Below are 19,308 nucleotides of genomic sequence, written 5' to 3' on the forward strand. Positions count from 1 at the left end.
AATACTCAGTTCCATACATATGCAGCATATTGTATATTCCTCTGTACAACTGCATAAAGTCTTCATCTTACTCGTGCCTTGAGGTGACATACTATATGACATGAACTTAAAGCTGATTGAGGAAGTATATGATTGGCTCCTTAGGTTTGTTACATATGAAACCTCAGAGGTCTGAATCTATGTTTTTTAGACTGTCATCGGTACTCTACAGTTGCAAAGCATAATGTTCAGCTATGAGTTTGCTCTTTAAGTGTATTCTAGCTTATTAACAGCATTTAAAGGATGCAACCCGCCAAAGAGGAGCTAATGTGAATTACTTTATACATGTACACATTATATGATTCTACTGTGACAAGGCATCATATTTAAGTTAATTAGTTTTGTATGTAAAATCTTATATGTAATTAACTCTATAGGTATCACATATGACTCCCAGATGAAGTGCAGTAAAAGTATGGAGCAGAATGGGGTATATGGAGGTACTCACGAACAGCAGAGGTACCTTAAAATTGTACCCAAGTTGAGCACTTCAGCAACTGGTCGTAGACAAATTAGAAATGTATGCTTTTAGTGCCTCTTTTTTAGTGGCACCTTCAAGCACAAATAACCTTCAAAGAGTTTATCAGTAATGAAACAAATCATGGACAACAGTGGTTTATTTTAAGTGGTGTTGGTTCGTCTGAATGCAATGTGACATCAGCAACATCGATATAAAGCTTTTTTTTTACTGAAAGTAAAACAGTTTGAACACATTTTTAGACTGCAGAGGTAAAACACAGCTGAAGCAGTTGACTGTATTTACATGTTAATAATGAGCACCAGGAGAACAGCTGCTTATCCAGCTACGCCAGTCAGTCCCCAGTTTATTCAAGCAGCATGGCGATCACTCTCCTCTCTGCTGCTGGCTGTGATTCAGTTGTTTCTGGTTCATCACTTCACAGGCAACTGTATCATATCTAAGAAGCCACTTCAGAATAAATCTGATGCAGAAACAAAGTACTCTTACTTGAAAAATCTTAGTTTGTAACCTATCAGTAGAAAGGCATGCATTCTTCAATGAACAAAACAAATTCCAGCATCCACTTTCATGGGCTGGGCCTTTAGTTTGAATATATTTAATGTATGTCTTTATGTCTCTCTGCTCCATCACAGTTATTCCTGGTACTGCCTCTCTGTGGCAGTGAAGAAATCCTCCAGAACACTCCTCAAGTACTCGAAAGTAGGTCTGTTTTCCGGTTCCTCGGTCCAGCACTGACACATGATGTTATAAAGGCTTTCGGGGCAGTTTTCTGGTATCGGCATTCTGTAGCCCCGCTCCAAGTTCTGGATCACCTCTGGGTTGGACATACCTGAACACAAGGTAAAATATTTTCAGAAATTTTAATACATGCTAGACTAGTAAAATATTTTTGTGATTCATTAGAGTGAGTATTTACCGGGATAAGGAATGCGTCCATAAGTCACTATTTCCGTGAGGAGGATCCCAAATGACCACACATCAGATTTTATGGAGAAGGTGCCGTAGTTGATGGCTTCAGGAGCTGTCCACTTAATGGGGAACTTTGCACCTGTAAAAAAAGGACGAAACCATTTCTCAGTGAAGACACTTGGTGGAACTAAAGCACTGATTTTGTCTCACTTCACTGTAGTGTGATTGAAACTATTTCAGTGGAAATGCACTTAAGATAAACTAATAACAGTAGATGAAATATTTAGTTTGATTTAGACTGATCAAATGGTTCTGAGGAAAAGGGCTGAAAAGATCATATGTGATATGAACTGCAAAAAGAGAAATGTTGGACCAGCTTAATTAATTTTCTTTAACTGGTAACACACAATTGAATTAAGTTTATCACAGTGCTACAGAGGTAGAGAACCTAATAGTTGCACTCTTTCTGAAACTTGAATATCAGTTTAGATGGACAAAATGTAATTTCAAGGTAACAGAATTCACAAAATATACCACCATCACTGAAGCAGAAAGATAAGTGAGATTCATCTGGAACAGCATTTTATTGAAGGTACAGCTCAAATACACTTTCCACAGTGTAACTAAAGGCCTCCTTACCCTCTCTGGCTGTGTATTCGTTGTCCTCGATGAGTCTTGCAAGTCCAAAGTCAGCGATCTTACAGATGAGCTCATGAGAAACCAGAATATTGGCAGCTCGCAGGTCTCGATGAATGTAATTTTTCTGCTCGATGAAGGCCATGCCGTCAGCCACCTGCAGGGGACAGCACATCGTCAAGCAAGTCAGCAGTTTGTGTGCGTGCAATCAAACCTCAAATCCAGAGCTGTTAAGGGACGTCTGTGTGTTTGACCACTGTGTAATGTTTGTGTATATTGGACAGATGAACAGATAGATTCCCAAACAAGGGAGTATACCGCTTCCCCAGGTCAGTTCCTTATACCTCTGTGTGGTACTCCACCCAGGTACACAGCTGTGCTCTACACCAGCTCTCCTTCCTGATACAAAAAAAGCTGCAGTCCTGCCTTTGCCTCAACACAGACTAGCTAACTATTTCAGTGACTGTGTTTCTGATTCAATCACATACTAATGACTCATTTCCACATAAATGAGGCAATCTGATCCTGCACCTAATGAATGAGGAAATTGCTGTGCAAAGTATCCGAGTTGAGAAAACAGTGAAGATTTCCACAGAATTTACCTTCCACAGGTTAAAAAAAAAAGCATCTGAATAATTTGTGACTCTGCCTTCAGCAATCTAAATATATAGTTTTGTAGGAGGAGTGGTGCATGTTTCAGGCATCAGAATCTTTCACATAGGTGTCATTGGCCCTGTGGTTCTTTTCAGAAACCTGACATGTACGTATGTTTGTGTACTTCACAAACTTCTACCGTCGTCATGACTTCCACCTCCTGTCACCACCTCCATACTCTCTGTTTTATTCATTTGCTGGTGGTAGGATGGAACCAATCTGAATATTTAAAACATTATAGTGCATTAATATCTGCTTTGCACTTCTGTAGTTAACAACAATCTGAGAAAAATCCTCTGATTATATAAATGTACTTCTAATTTAAGCTCACGGATGTGGTCACTGTTTCCAATACTGCATCAAGAGCAAAGCCCTTAATCATTTGAAATTTTATGGTCCATCACGGTGCGGTTAGAGTTACTTTTACCACAAATTCTATCAGTGCATGACGACTGTCTCTGAAAGAGTTCTTTCTGTAAAACACGTTCACCACACAGCCCTGTATAAAGTCTACCTCTCTGCACCGAGCTCTGAGGTGTCAGAGAATTTGTCTACTGATGAAGAAATGAAGAATCTTTTGTCATTTTAGACTTTGAAATTTGAGTCTGTCTTCCTGTGGTTGTGTTTTCCATTCCCACACCCACAATACATGCGAGTCAAAGTTCTTTTACTGACAAGTAACATCTCAGGATGTAGATGTGACCATGATTTGAAATTCTTCCTGAACAGCACGGTAAACCTTAAAGAAAAAGCTTGACATTTTGGGGAAATTTGACACCCACATCTGTATGAAGCCAGCAGCTTAACTCAGCACAGTGGTGGAGGATCAGGTTCTTCATCTAAGTACCAATACAGCTATTTAAAATAGGTAAAAGTCCTGCATGACAAATCCTACTCAAGTCAAAGTAATATTTACTTAAAGTATTAAAGTAAAAGTGCTAGTTTGCTCCCTCTGACTACTGTGTTATAATATACTACATAATTACATTATTAATAATGAAGCACCAGTGTGTCAGCAGTATGTTATTGTTGTAGATACTGCAGATGGAGCCAGATTAAACTACTTTAAATTCAGTTTTACACACAGGGACAGCAGATAAATCGTTATTTATTTTTTAAAATCAAATTATTGGTGAGATACTGCATCATTTGAACGTTTATTGAAATGAAGTTTAGAGGGAAAAATCCCTATTTGGTGGAGCTGTTAAAAACTTACAGACATGTGACCCTGTAAACCCGACTACACACTGCTTTTTGTGAGACGTTATAAGGCATAAAGGTTAGGAATCACTAGTCTGTTCTATAATGTGTTGTATGTAATAGTCTTTTTATCTACTGTGTAAAGTCTTCCTTCTAAAAGTAACTAAAGCTGTCAGATAAACATAGTGGACTAGAAAGTACAATAGTTGCTTCTGAAATGTGGTGGAGTGGAAGTATAAAATAGCATAAAATGCAACATACATAACAAATATCTCAAATTTGTACTGAAGTAGGAATACTTGAGTAAATGTACTTAGATACTTTCCGCTACTAGCTTAGCATTAAGACTGGAAACACACGGAACAGCTTGAAAACATTCCACCTACCAGCTCTGCTAAATCTCACTATTTAACACACCCTGCTTTCAGTTTTTGCACTGAGCTTATTATAATGCTATAACTTTGATTTGCATTCCGTGACAAATCTGCCTTTTTATCCACCTGGTTTAACTGACCAAGTGAGTCATTTCACAATGTAGTAACCCTTTGTAGACTCACATACTAGTTATCACTTTGGCAAATTTGTGACAGAGCCTCTTAAAGTACACCGATGAGAGACATGAAGACTAATTCAGACTAATTATTCCCCATCATACATTTGGTTTAAAGGTCTGTTATCATGCCCTGATTTTGACATGTTAGCTGAGCTGGCACATTTGTGAGAGGATTAAAAAAAAGTAGTTCAATTAAAAGAAAAAAAACTGTTGGGGAATTTGTCCCTTCTAAGACTTGTCTGGTAATAAGTAATGCGGTTTAATTTGTGCCATTGTGTCTACGCTGACATTCATTTATGCCTGCCCACATACACACCCAGGTCTTTGTTACTGCAAGATTAGTGCTGAATGTAAGCCACAGTACAACAGCTGCCAGTTTGTTGCTTGTCAGGGTCACGGTCAGAGAATAAGAAGTGAAAGAAGGAATGAATGGAGTGAAAGGAGTGTGTACAGATGGTAAAAAGAGATCTCTTGCCTGGGATGCCATGTCTATCAGGGTGTTCATGGGCAAACTGCTTCCCTCCGTTGTTTTTAGGTAATCCACAAGGCTACCTGTAGGAAAGTACATACAAGTTAAGTGAAACATCAATTCACTTATTTTTTTTACTTCTAAAGAAAAAACTAGGTTACTACCGCCATGCATTTTGATTATTACAGATGCATATACACATTGTGTACAAAAGATTAAGCAATGCTCTAATTGGAGATGGAGAACACATGTACAATCATGCTTTGTGCAGAAGATGACTGATATTTTCCTTGACCAAGAAAAGACTCCATGATTCCCCACAGACATAAATACACCAAGATAGACCAGAATAGCAGCTCAGATCAGTACATAACACTTTGAGGAAGTCCACAGAGCATCAGTCAAGCTGATGCATACGTTCTGACAGCAGACTTTGTGTTGGGTTTGATTAGCACAGAACAATACCTCCGCCTGCCTCGCAACCAAGTCAGACCAAAGGAAATACTTTAAGAGGACGGACTGTGCCAGGAAAGAGGAGGCATTAACTCCTCTGCTTAAGTCCGGAAGACTGCTTTTTGATGTCTGAGGGCCTGAGCTCTTTGTCAAGGTCTCACAGGGAAGCTGGGATGACACGCCCGTTATTTTCCACCTTTGTTGTCTTTGATAATAATAAAAAAGACAGAGGCAAACTGAAAAGATGGGAACTCCACGCCATCCTTTCTCTTGACAACAGAAGCCACAATTGTGTCCTGTCCACACATGGACCGCAGACAAAGAGGCAGCCTCATGTAGAATCACTGCTGGTGGTTTACAAGCTGTACACAGAAGAGTGTACAAAGGCACGGCATTCAATTCAGCTGTCAGGCTGTTGTTGTGTTTGTGACAGCATCTCTCTGTGCATTTTGTTTTTGCTCCTCCCCGTGAAAAAGAATTACAAAGAGTTTTGAGGTTAAAGTGAAACAGATATAGGATCACTTTCATATCAGTGCAGGATCTGGGTGTAATAAACGTTTACTGAGCATACACATATGAAAAGTTTATACTACAGCTGCTTGAATGACACCAGTTTACTGCTATTTGTTATTCGCAGCCATTTCTCGTGTACTTTGTTATGTAAGAGGAAAAAGAGGAAGATCCAGTCGTGAGATGCTAAACAAACTGCCATTGTAAAAGTTACAGTATGTTTGTTTACTGCCGCAGCAGCGCAGTGTGCCAGTATTTGTGTGCATGTGTCTGAGCATGTGTGTTGTGCAGACTCTGGAAAGGAGCCAGACATCGCCAGGGGTCTCTGTGAACAATAACGTGGCGATTCAGACTCTCCTATTTTAACACCATTAGTCTCAGACCGGCCAGAAGAAACTTCCCCTTGGTGTGTAAACATCAGTCACCTGTCTGGAGGGGCCCGGAAAAGAAGTGAAAGTTCATGTTTGCTTTGAAACATTTTAGCACATGGCAGTAAATACAGGAGGGTCATGTGGAGAAGCTGAAAATAGCCTATCAGAGGCCACTTCAACAAAGCAGCATGCTTTCAGGGGAAAGGCTCACGAGTTACTGTAGCCCCTTTAGTTAGGTTTGCTCACACAGCTGCATTCACGTCCAATCACAGATGATTAATATACTCAGTAGTTCCAGTAATATGCATCTCATATCAAATCCATATACATAAGAAACCAGCTGTATGGTTAAACCACATTAAACTTCTTCAACTGAGTCACTGGGGCATACATGTGAAAACATAATGACTCACAAAAAGGGTGAAACCCATGAGGCAACCCAGTCTTTTGTTCAAGCATGTGCTCTCACCCAAAGTCTGATAACAGATCAACATGTTTAATCCTGAACATCTCGAACCTTGCGCTCACTCTAACACCGTTTCTTTGCCTTTGCTCCAGGCACAGAGCTCACCCTAACAGCACTGTTTGGTGTTCAGGGTAAAAGAGCTGGTGATTAAGGAAATGATCGTTTTCGACAGGCTGAGACATATTTTAGTTGACTAAAGTGAACCGAAAAAAACACGGTGTGATTACAGAAGGATATCTTTAAAAGAATAATCATTTAATGGAAATACCCTGGGAGCAGGTTTGACTTTTCTTTTGTCTATCTTTTATTGCTTCCACTGAAATCTGGAATTCCCTCTTTAGGGTTGAGTGTTATTAGCCTATTAGTAACACGCCCCAGGTTGTGACACATACAGTTTCATTTTTGCATACCGTTTTCCATATACTCTGTGACAATATAGATCGGCTCCTGGGTAACCACAGCAAAGAGGCGGACGAGGCGAGGATGCTGCAAGTTCTTCATCATGTTGGCCTCCGCCAAGAAGGCTTCCACTGACATAGTGCCCATCTTCAGGTTCTTGATAGCCACGCTCCTGTCATTGTTGTAGACACCTGAAAGTGGACATTAAGTAATCATTGGGCTTCTGAAAGGCATTGATCAAAACATGACCAAACAGAGTCTATAGGTGTTTTAGTGTCTGTGTTGGAGAAGCTGCGTTAAAAAGACAGCTACAATTCCTTCATACCACAGGAAGGTGAATTACAGAAAAGCTAGCCATGAGAGAAATTTAGTTTGATTAAAGACAGCTGCAAAAAGTTGACAATGTACATGTGAAACAAAGTTATGACAAAAAATAAATTGCACTGATTCTTCTTTGTGGAGATTTCAAGAGTTTATCCAGGATGATGTTGTCACTGTGTGAGCTCAAGCAATGCCCAGCCTTTGATACATGCACTAGTGTGTAGTGGTGACGGCCTGCCGAATGCATTAACTGAGCTTCTCAACTTCTGAACTTCTCAGAGTTTAGATGAAAGAAAACGGGTGTGGAACTGGTCAAAGAAGACTCGGCTACAGTGAAGACACAATTAGCTTTATGGCCCAAAGTTGTTTGTAGTTTAAAAAAAAAGATGGTAAAAAGGTATGTGAACTTTGCAAATATGAATGCAGTTAAACTAGAACAAATTATGAATTTAGCGGGTACCTAGTGGTGGTCAGCGGTATTGCACTTTAAATCACTTCACTTTTCAGAGCCAGTTTTGAGGTCCTTTTTTTTTTTCTTTTTTTTACACAGTATGTGGTGTTCGCTCATGAACTAAAACGCTGGGAAAATTTTCACATTACTGGTTCACCTTGAGGAAGAAATAAGTTTTGCCAAAATCTCAAATTTATCGTTTGGGATTCATCAATGTCTGTGCAGAATTTCTAGTCTCATCTTCATCTAGTGGAGTGGTATAGTAATAGGACTGGGTAAAAAAAAAAAAGTAACCTGCCAGTGATATAAGAGGAAAAATAAGGGGATACCCAGTCACTTGAATATATCCTGACAACATTTTCATATCATGAATCGTTATTGAGCCAAAACTGTGAAAGTCAGCAGGCCTCACCTTCTGTAAATGTCTGTACAAAATTGTAGGACAATTTATTCAATAGTTATTAGATATTGGATGAGTAGATATTTCAGTGTGTACCAAAGTGGTGGGCTAATCGTCTTGTATTGACCTTAATAGCGTTGTCCTTTTGGTTATATCCTTTGTATACATCTGTGTTTTTGTTTATATTTTGCTTTGTTCTTTATAAATCTGTTTGATTTTTAAGAAAAATCTTTTTCACAGTATTTTTTAAAATTTAGTTATTATATACTACCAGTCAAAAGTTTGGACACACCTTCTCATTCAATGTTTTTATTGTAGATTAATACTGAAGACATCAGAAGTATAAAATAATACATATGGAATTATGTTTTAAACAAAAAATGTTAATCTTCAGTTTTAATCATAATGTATAAAATAATTAAATGAAAAAAACACTGAATGAGAAGATGTGTCTAAACTTTTGACTGGTAATGTACATCTATTTCATATTTTTGTCTGCTTAGTTTTATGGCTTTGTTCAGCACCTTGAAGCCTAGTTTTAGTACTATAGATGCAGTGCTTTTGTGGCCAAATACTGTCTATATCAAACTAACAACAGTTCCTCATGAATCCCGTGCAAACAGGATATCATTCCTGCTCGGGTACACTAACATTCATTTACATCATGCCAACTAAATCCAGCAAGTACTGAACATCGCACCACATGCATGAAGTGTAGCAATGCTGGCAGCAAGCTAGATTTACAATTCAAAACATTCCTCTGTCTCTTTCATCTGCAGTGGAAATCTTCCTTTCATAATCGATGGTTATCACTTTGCTATTTTCATGTTCACCAACGTGAATAAACATTTCATAGCCAGTGACAGTCACTCCCATAATTCCAGTATGTCATAGAGCCAGTGTTTGGAAGAGGATAAAGAAACAAACACAGTGCCCAGGCTGATAATATTGTAAATAGAAAGTGGCTGTGAAATAAGTTCCATGGTTGGTAATGTTTAGCTCTTGTGTAGTGGTTTGTTTGGGATGTTAAATGGTGCTGGCAAATGAAGATGGAAAATAGAGGGGAAATTACGCCTCCACATGAATAATAATGGGGATGTGGCACAGATTAGTTGAACTGATACCCTTGTGATAAAAACATTTTGCTTTTTTGTTTAATTTAATACGCCACAATCACAATAGACATTTATGGAAGCATTATTGGGGAACAATTCTTCCAATCCATGAGCTCAGAGGAAAGCTCGTTTCATGTAGTTTGAGTGATGTTGCGTAACAGAGTTAATACCTCACATCATTCTTCAGTGTACCAGCTTAAACAAGCCTACAATTAAGACTGCACTGAGGAAACTGTTCTGCATGCACTGCAGAAAAACCCTGGCTATAACTTTCCAGCAGACATGTAGTCAAGCCCACCACCAGATTGAGCAACAGGGTTTTGTACAAGCCATGAAAACAACTCACCCTTCCAGACTTCTCCAAACTGTCCAGCTCCCAGTCTGCGCTCCAGCTTCAGGGACTCGCGAGGAATCTCCCACTCGTCCTGCCACCACGGCTTCTGTGGTGCCCTCGACTGACATGGCTTCATAAGCTTTGTGCACAACCCGTCTGCTTCACCTGCATGACACAGAGAGGAGACAAGTATATAAAAATGAAATAGTCAGATAAAGAGCCCACAGTAATCAGGAGTATTGATATAGAGGCTGCACATACGTGAGTGATGCTGGACAAGTTCCTTCAGAGAGTTAAAGGAGATCTTTGCCGTGATGTAGAAGCCACCATTGTCCATGTTGCGGATCCTGTAGTGCTTCACTCCTTCACCTGTGTTGTGGTCCAAATCCCTGATTGATAAGGAGTATGATCCTGGAACAAACAGAGAGCAGAGAACATGCAGATTTCAGATGAAGTGGGATTTTTTGTTGGTTTCCACTTGGACAAAATCGAGACGAGTGCACCATCGACTCTAATGTCAGAAATTTTGAGTTTAGCATCAAAAATGTCATTTTTTATGGGTTTTGTGACTGATCTCATGGTGGTGGAGTGGTTAACACTGTTGCCCAAATGGGTTGTGGGTTCAAATCTGTGGTTGCGCCTGTTCAGACTTTGATTGATCTAAGTGTCCCTGCATTGGTTTTCTCCTACGACAGTCCAAAGACATGCATTGAAAGTTAATTAGTGATTCTAAATTGACTGCATTGTGGGCATTTTCATGCATGGTTGCCTGTCTCTGTGTATTAGCTTTGTAATGTAGGGGTGGCCTGTCCAGGATGTATCCAACTCCGGCCCCCTGCAAATGAATGGATGGATGTTTTTTGTCTCTTTCATTAAGTTTAAAAGCTTTACTTTTCTTGTAATGCTTTGTAAGATGAAAACAGGAGGTATCGCATATGTATGTCATGGAGTCAGGTTAGTTACCTGTGGGCTACAATTTGAACCTTGTTACACTTTGGCCAACTGCCAGCATCAAAAGTATGCCAAATGAGTTCCTGTCTGAAAGGTACGCCTGGCTGTACAGACACCGTCACCACATTACTTTGATACTGAAGGAAACCTGATGATGATTCTCTTGTGAGTTTAGAAGTTATAAGAAGCATTGTTTGCTTCTGTTTTCTAATATTTTGGGGAATCTATTTGCAATAGACATCTGAGACAATGATATTCCCGGAAACTGTAAGTCACATTACAAAATCTAAATCATGTCTACATATTCAGGTATAGCTGACTTATGATTCCGACAGGGAGCACACTCTTGAAATAGAGCCAAAAATGTACAACCTTGTTAGTAGCTCTGTGAGACTGTACTTGAGCATTTGGAGCTTAGTACTTTTTCACAATGTTAGTGTTTACTTGGCAATCTTAAACAACCACAGTCAATTTGCCATACAGAGCTATGTGCAAATATGGTCAAAATATTGATTAATTTACTTCTAGCAAAGTTAGCATTCCACAGTTTGTGCTGCATTGTTGACACAAATAGTAAAAGTAAAAGTGAAGTCTAAGATTCTGGAGAAAAATTGTTAATATTTAGATAGATTTACCATCCCTGTGACTCCTACTGCCCAGCCAAAATCTGCCCAAACATGCACTGTAAATGTCAAAATAGCGTCATGTGGCTCATTCTGACTCAGTGGGTCTACCATACAAAGTACAAGTCTCCACCAGTATTTTTTTTTATCATTACCAGGAAAGCAAAACTGAAATCAAACTGATGAAACTAACTGAGAAACAGAAAGGGGGTTTATAGGAAATGGATCTTCTTTTGAAAACACTGCAAGTAATAACAAGACTGAGTGACACAGAGGATATCACTCATTTGATTTAAGCTAAGGCCAGTTTTAGATACGCTAAGAGAAAGACAAACTTTGACCAATGGAGTCAGTGTGTGATACAAAATGTTGTGAAGATGGTTTCACCTTTGGTTGTCTCACTCTCTCGAATCAGGAAGGAACCCTGTGTATTCCCAGGAGCGAGGAGGAGCCTCATGGCATCGTTTCTAGAAATGTTCTTAAAGAACCACCTGCAGCAGAAACACACGATATGCTTCACACTTTGAGCTAACCACTTCCCTTCCCTCAGGGGCATAGTATGCGCTCTATAAGATGAGAAGGTGTGTTGAGGTTGTTTCCTGTGTGACGTACGGTTCAGTCTCCACTGTGGTCATTGCAACAAAGTTGTGTGGGATGAAGCCCCGCTGGCCTGTGGTGAGAGACTCTGCCAGATACCATTCTGGGTCATCCCTGGATGTCAAAGGAGACAGCAATAATACCACGAGTTAGTTTACATATCTGTGATGCAGGCTGGTTTGGGATGAATGGGCACAGCTTCAGAAAGCAGTTTCAATGAGCCCCCACAGGCGAAAGGCCTCTTTGCTGTGTAAATGATCAGTGCATGAAATGAAACGCATCACACTCAGCCGGCACAGAAATGTCTTGTGTTACAGATTAACAGAAGAGACAGCAGTGAAAAGAGACAGTCTCGCTACACGGTTTTAAACTGCATTGTATACATCTTCTTTAACTTTTGAGAATAATTAAAGGAATGGTTTTCCCTCAAATCACAATTAATTCATCATATTATATGATAACAATAGTCCAAAATTTACCTGGTGTAGCCTCAAAGCAGGAAGGAAGCCTTGTGTATTTTAATAACTCACATTTATTTATTTAACAGTGAAATAGTATTTTTTCTACATTTTCTCTTACAGCATTATTACCAAATGCCGGGTAGTAGAACTGTACATTTCTTTTGTTTTAATATGTTTAACTTGACCTATATGTTTCAAAAACTTAGGTTGAAATTTTGTTTTAAATTGTTATAATCAGCTTCAAGAACTAGCATGTGGAATTTGTTCCTGGTCATAGAATGTAAACTCATGTCATTATACACACCCCATAATTTCCAGACATTTAAAAAAAAAAAAAAAAGACGTCTCAGTATTCTCATGGTATCTGCAACATATATGTTTGTCAGAGGAAGAAGAATTTGTTGGACGTCAAATAAATTAGTCTTTTTCAGCTTTTCAAGATTGTGTTAGATAGTCACAGGATGGGAAATTTGTATTTGCAATCTGCACATGTTTGTGTAAGTAGGAAAGAAAAATATACATGAGCTGAAACCATATATAGAGCCGGAACCATATATGAGAGACGCATATATGTCTTGCTCACACGTCTTTTTTTATTTCTCCAAAAATATAAATAGCTAAATAAATGTACAACAGATGCGGCATTTAACTTGTGATTTCCTTCACAGTAACTGAAAAGAACCCTGAGTTTGGGTTTCCTTTCTTGAACCCGCAATTTAATCACATGGCTCTACTTTTTTGGTATTTTTTGCATTGCAATTTTTGGCAGCACAGAGAGTCAGGAGACCTTGAACTTTCCCAATGACCCCTAAATGTACCACAGACATTGTATATGACGTAGACCAAATTTTCATCAAAATAAGCCAAATTTGATCAATATTTACATAGTAAATGTATCTAGTTTTAATATATATTTTAGCTGTGAGCTAATTGCAGCTGGTAAAGATGCACAGATGGTCTGAAACACTTTAAGTTTCTGTTGCCGTCGGGGTTGAGAAGATAGCGAAGGACTTATTGTCAGGGTCTCAAATAGTATTCTATTTTTTAATGAGTTCATTAGCAGCTTACTTGTTGATGATCTTGAGCTTGTCTCCCTTTTCGAAGCCCAGGTCACCTTCATGGTTGGGTTCATAGCTGTAAATGGCCACCACGAGGTTGTCTGCAAGAAAAATGTTGTAAATTTGAATTAGTTGGGATATTTATGTTATTTTTTTTTAAAATTGTACTTGTGATGGTTGAAATACAATACAGCTTGTGAGTGTTGGATGTCTGAATTCCCTTGATACTGATAGTTTTGACAAGTGGCGGTGTAATGGTTGCTCATTATTGATAATGTGGCTGTGTGCAGAGAAGATCCTTTGAGTAGAAATTTACAATTGGAGGACAAAGCTTTCTTGAGGTTTGTTTTATTTTGTGCTTTAAGCTGTTTCTTTTTGTTTTCCTTGATTACTGCAGAAACCAGATTTTGTTTCCAAAGTGACTCCAACCATACAAAAAACTACAAAAAATTCCAGCTTACCATAATTAGTTTTTGTACTTTAAGACAGAAATATAATACAGTAAATACAGGAAGCTAATATGGGACAAAGGGGATGAAAAGCCCCAGAAGGCAACCCATGTCGCTATATGAGTATATGACCATTATGTGTATATTTTTACATACCCAGTCACTAATCATTATGTTAATTTCACTTTATGCGCCAATAATTTGTGGCATCCATTTTCAGGCTGCCAAAGAGTTTGTGCGTGCCAGATCAGACTCACTATCAACCCAGGAAACACGATCCAAAGTGGGACGTGGTACTTCAGTAGCAATGAGATACTGCAGCATTTCATACACACACTTCTCTCCTTTTCATGTAAACAACACAGGAAACTGGTACGGAAAATCAAAACTGGGATGAAAATGGAAAATTTTATGCAAGCAAAATGGAAGATGTATTCAGAATGATTTAATATGTACTAGGAAAAGTGCAGATGAATTCAGTTGGTGGTAATGAAAAAATAAACCACTTCTGTTGTATCTCCTCCTGTATTTAATTATATCTCCAATTTTGCTTTTACAGTCTGCCAAACTATATCTTCCCAGGAAAGGCTTTTATTGTGGAATTTCCCAGATCCAATTCAAAATGTCAGGCTGTTCTTATTGTAAAGCCCTTTAAAGCAAATGTGTTATTTTGGCCATACAATTAGAAATCAATTTAATTTGACTTTTTTTCCCCACAAATCTCTTACTAATAAAATTAAAAACACGTGCACCTGTAGACACACAGAAAAATACATCTATGTTGTTACCTGGTAAAGGTGATGTAGGAGGTGAATACTGTGATGGATATGGAATCAGCTGATCTGTGTACTGGTGAGAAAAAAACAAGATTAGACCTGCGGTCAACGTTTAGCTTTTCCCTAAGAACTAGTGTAAGATTAATGTTAGGAAACGAGACTATCGCAGATCCCATTCTTAGAAAAAAATGGTACATTTCTGGCTTGATAAGCAATTCTTGACGGTAAATGGTAGGCGGCGTTCTTCCAGACAAACTGTCTCAATGTACTGCACCACATACAGGTGGTTCTCTCCTTTATTTCTAATCTAATGAGAAATCTAACTCACAGAGAGGAAACAAACAGCATTGAAGGAATAGTTATGCTCCCATTTAATCACACAAAGACCACTTCCTTCGCAGTTGCGTAAGTTCTAAAATTCTACTTTAAGTGAAACGTGCAGTCACAGTTTGTACTTTCTAATGGTCACTGAACAATACGCAACATAAAATGTAATGTGGTGGCCCATGTGATGTTCACACCTTCTCGCTGGTGCCACTGTCGGTTTATGTTCACGGCTTCCAATGGGTCATTCACATTCAACCACACAAACAACCACATTTTATTCATGCCAAGCTCACTCATATATACACACTCATTAATGTCGTAACACAAACACATGTCCACATGCACACTTACTGGGTTGCACGACTGTGGAGGGATGGGACAGTTGCAGTGTTCACAGATTTCATCCAAGTTCTCAATCCACTCGTCTGAATAGTCCGAACTGCAGTTACAGCCCATCTTTTCTGCAATTTGAAAGTTAAAATTATATTACTTATTCATTATGAAAGGTTTTGAATGAATATCATATATTCATAAATTATAATATCCGATTTTTAATAGGACAAATTCTCTGATGAAAATGATTTTAGCGACTGGCATCTTATGTCAGAAATTCAGTATAAGACAGTTTTCACAAATTATGCACTGAATTGTTAATTACACATGTCAAATATTTTTTGTTAGGTTTCAAAAAAATGTGTATTTAAGGGCTGAACTTTAAGATTGGTAAGTGAACGAAACTAAAACGTTTCCATTTCCGAAAACTGCTTTAGTCGGATGCGGCTGAGAGTCTCAAAATGGCGGATCAGTGGTGAAACAGGCCCAAAGCTAAAAGTCAAAGACGTGTGCAAGCTTTAAATTTAGGCACACTTTTTACAACATATTACCATACACAAAGCAGTATAAAATCACATTCAGAACTGACAACTAAGTACAATTCCCAAAGCTACATATCAGTGGGCTTCATGTGCTCTAAATCTAAATCAGACTTGAATACTGGCCGATGCAAAAGTGTACCAATGTTAATCTTGTACAATCCAACGTCTGCACGTGCTCTCTGTTGTGTTTTACACTGCTGCACTGTATGAACTAGCTTTCTCAAGCTCACTTGGCTCCCATTGGACCAGCCGTGGAACAGGGTCAGTGGGCTAATCGCAGCAGCAAGTCTGTCCCAAAGGCTCAAAGCCGTGAGAAAAATCTGGTGAGGCCTGACCCGGCAATAACAGCCAAGCACTGCTGAGACCCCACGGAAGAAATCACAGGGCTACCCAGAAGTTAAATTATCAGAACTCCTACGCTTACTGGCCTGCACTCTGAGAGGTATACAAGTCAGCATTTTCCATTGAGGGGCTGCCCTCTTCTTTTTATGATCTGCAGCTGAAGGCCTTTCCAAACAAATACTGTTGATTGTTATTGTTTGCCGAGTCCTATGGGTATGTAGATGGGAAATCTACTCAGAGAGTGAGCTCAGAACCTTTAGCTTATAATCCTGTCCTTGTCAACAAAAATCTATTTTTATGTAAATTGCTGTAGAACCAGTACTAGACTAGAAACAGGCTTGACTCTGGATTCATTATGTTTCATCTGCAAGCAGTTAACTAATATCCACTTCTTGAATTAACACTCAGTAATGTGCTATAACATCGTCTCTGTGCAATAACACACATTTAACCCCATGACTATTTATTGCACTATAGACGTACATTTTTATTTTCTTAGAATAAAGCATATTTTACATTTTATACTTATACTTCTTGACTTATGTTTGTATTTTAAGGAAAGGTTTTTTCACTTATTTTTTTTTATATCTTATATTGTTTTTTTACTGCTTAAATTTCTAAGACTTGAATGAGAGCAACTGCAACATCAGCAATTTGCCCTTGGAGATCAGTAAAGTGTTTCTGATTCTGATTCTGAAACAGATGCTGATGTTGTAGACATCTCAGTGTTATAGATGTAAATTTACAAGCACATAAATGTTCCTAAATTCCATCTGATTTTAATAATAAATGCATAAAGTGAGTTATTGAGCCACAATGCCTCTTTTAATTACATTAGGAAATATATTTGTGCATTTATGTGGAAGCATCTTCTTTGTGATACTAAAATATATCAACAATGGTGATCACAAAGCCAGTATTTAGATATGTTATTGCCAGCGTTTATGTTAAACCAAATGGGAACAAATAATGAATTTCAACCATATGGGCGTTACTTTTGTTTGTTGCTGTTCTTTGTCTTCATGTGCGATATCCAGAATACTTTCAGTCTCATACAAAAGTCTGATTTATGTAACATTATTGATATGGCACATTGTAATGAAAATTTTAAATGTTTGACTTTATACCTTTCTCATAGTTATGATTTATCTATATTATAAACTCTAACTTGTAAGATGGAAAGAATCACAAGTTTTAAAACTCACCTTTTGAACTTTGAAACGTCTCTTCAAGCGTCCAGCACTGTCAGACTTCAGGAGCCGCCATAGAGATTATTCTTTATTAAATGGTTATATCTTCCCTCTGAAAGTTGCTTACATTTAACACAAAGTGAGTTATTCGCCACCGGGGTTTAGGTGTGAAGATGTCATCATCCGCTGCTCTTATAACTCTGAGCTACAGGAGTGGTGATGTGGTGTCTGTTCGCACACATGCACACACTCGGGTGAAGACGTGGAGGAGAGAGTTTCCTGTCGTTGAAAGGTTGAGGGTTGCTCTGCAGGCTTTTTAACAGGTGCTTACTGTGCAGCTGTGTGTGAGCAGGGGGGGAACGTTAAAGTCTCCACGGTAAAGGGGTCAGGACAGCACCTCAACCAGTATAGCTTACAAAAGGAGACTTTGGTGGGAGGTTATATTTGTATGCTTTTGGGTTACTTACTGTACTCTATATATATGACGTGACATTTAAGGTGAAGAACACCATCGATGTGCAGCTGAGGTGGTGGTTGGGTTCATTCAAGGAGGTCTAAATCACATCACATGAATGGAAGCAGTATTCTAATTAGGTATATTGAGTTATATTGTGTCTAAGGTGGTTGTGTTTGTTGTTCACAGGTTTCATGCGTCAGGTCTAGTGTCAACACAACAAGGTTTTTATCATCCAGCATGTGGTTTTAGTTTGTGGCCAGAAGGGCTTTTAAAAATAGCCTTTGGCCTTTGTTTACTTAACTAAAGATGTAAAAATAGCCACAACTAGTCACAAATTTCTGGCTTACACACGGGAGAAAAATGTCAATCACGAATCATTATTATAGCTATTTAAAGAGCCACACTATGATCACATTTAGCCATTATGAGAGGCATTGAATTTGAAGTTTCTCATATTGTTAACACACTATGTGCCTGTGCTGCTACATGTCAGACAACTCTGGCTGCGGACCACATCGCTTCTCTTGTGGTGAAAGACTGCTGCTACAGAGCGTGCACTAGCAGGAAATGAGTCCAAACATTACAGGATGTGCACAGAAATATGTACGTACTTAGAAGACTGCCACAGCTTAGATTAAGCCTCATTCGCGACAAAACCACCTGAGTTCACTCTTTTTCCGTTAAAGTAGAGATGGTAAATCTGCGAGGATGTGTCAAGTTGTTTTAGCTCTCTGACATTTTAGTAATATATGTTGCAAAATCTTATTTTAATGCACAACTAGCAAATAAGAAGCTCATAGTGTGAGTTACAGAGGGTAGATTCTAGAAAACCTCATTAATGTGATGAATAACACTGTGATTCAATAGGCACATACCAAGAAGAGCCCTGCCATCTTTGGAGATTAGCATTTGGCAGGCCCTGTGAGGCTCTAAGGGTATTCCTATTTTCCTCTCGACCACAGTTGTCACTACTTCCAAATGTGGTTGGAAATCACATTCTGTTACGCAATCAAACTGAGATGCTATCAATATACAGTAAGTTTTCCAGCCCTCCTCCTCACCGTGCAGGTGTTGGCCTCGTTCGTGATCGTGAGTGAGGCTTCGCATTCGCTGCGGATGCTTACTCATGTGCTAAGAATGTTTAGGTTCATAATAAACGGATACATGCATGCTTTATTTACACTGTAATGCCAGCTTCAGCTCGTAGGATGACATGTGGTATGATACGGGGAAGAGGTCAAGGGAAACTATCCGCAGGGTAAAGCCGAGTGGCATGAGAAACACAAGTATGCAGCACTTTGTTGTAAAAACTTTCACTACAGGATAAGGCCTCAAGGTGCAATGCTTACGCCTCTGTGTGTTTTCCATATGATACTCATTACCATGTTGTCTCACATCACACATGAGGTCATATGAGTCCTGAAGTATTCCACATTATCAT

General features: G+C 38.8%; 1 protein-coding gene across 1 annotated transcript; it reads right to left on the minus strand.

Annotated features, from left to right (window-relative positions):
- Positions 1–638: 638 nt before the first annotated feature.
- On the minus strand, positions 639–17,687 carry lck (LCK proto-oncogene, Src family tyrosine kinase). The gene is made up of 13 exons (XM_023285317.3): positions 17,426–17,687; positions 15,355–15,464; positions 14,689–14,749; positions 13,462–13,552; positions 11,948–12,046; positions 11,723–11,826; positions 10,023–10,172; positions 9,774–9,926; positions 7,152–7,331; positions 4,948–5,024; positions 2,069–2,222; positions 1,437–1,568; positions 639–1,349 (listed from the first exon to the last, which is right to left on the minus strand). Exons 2-13 carry the CDS (start codon positions 15,457–15,459, stop codon positions 1,153–1,155), a joined length of 1,503 nt encoding a protein of 500 aa, XP_023141085.1. The 5' UTR covers positions 15,460–15,464; positions 17,426–17,687; the 3' UTR covers positions 639–1,152.
- Between the last annotated feature and the right edge of the window lie 1,621 nt (positions 17,688–19,308).

The sequence above is a fragment of the Amphiprion ocellaris genome, chromosome 20 (assembly GCF_022539595.1).
Source record: "Amphiprion ocellaris isolate individual 3 ecotype Okinawa chromosome 20, ASM2253959v1, whole genome shotgun sequence".
Taxonomy (NCBI): Eukaryota; Metazoa; Chordata; class Actinopteri; family Pomacentridae; genus Amphiprion; species Amphiprion ocellaris.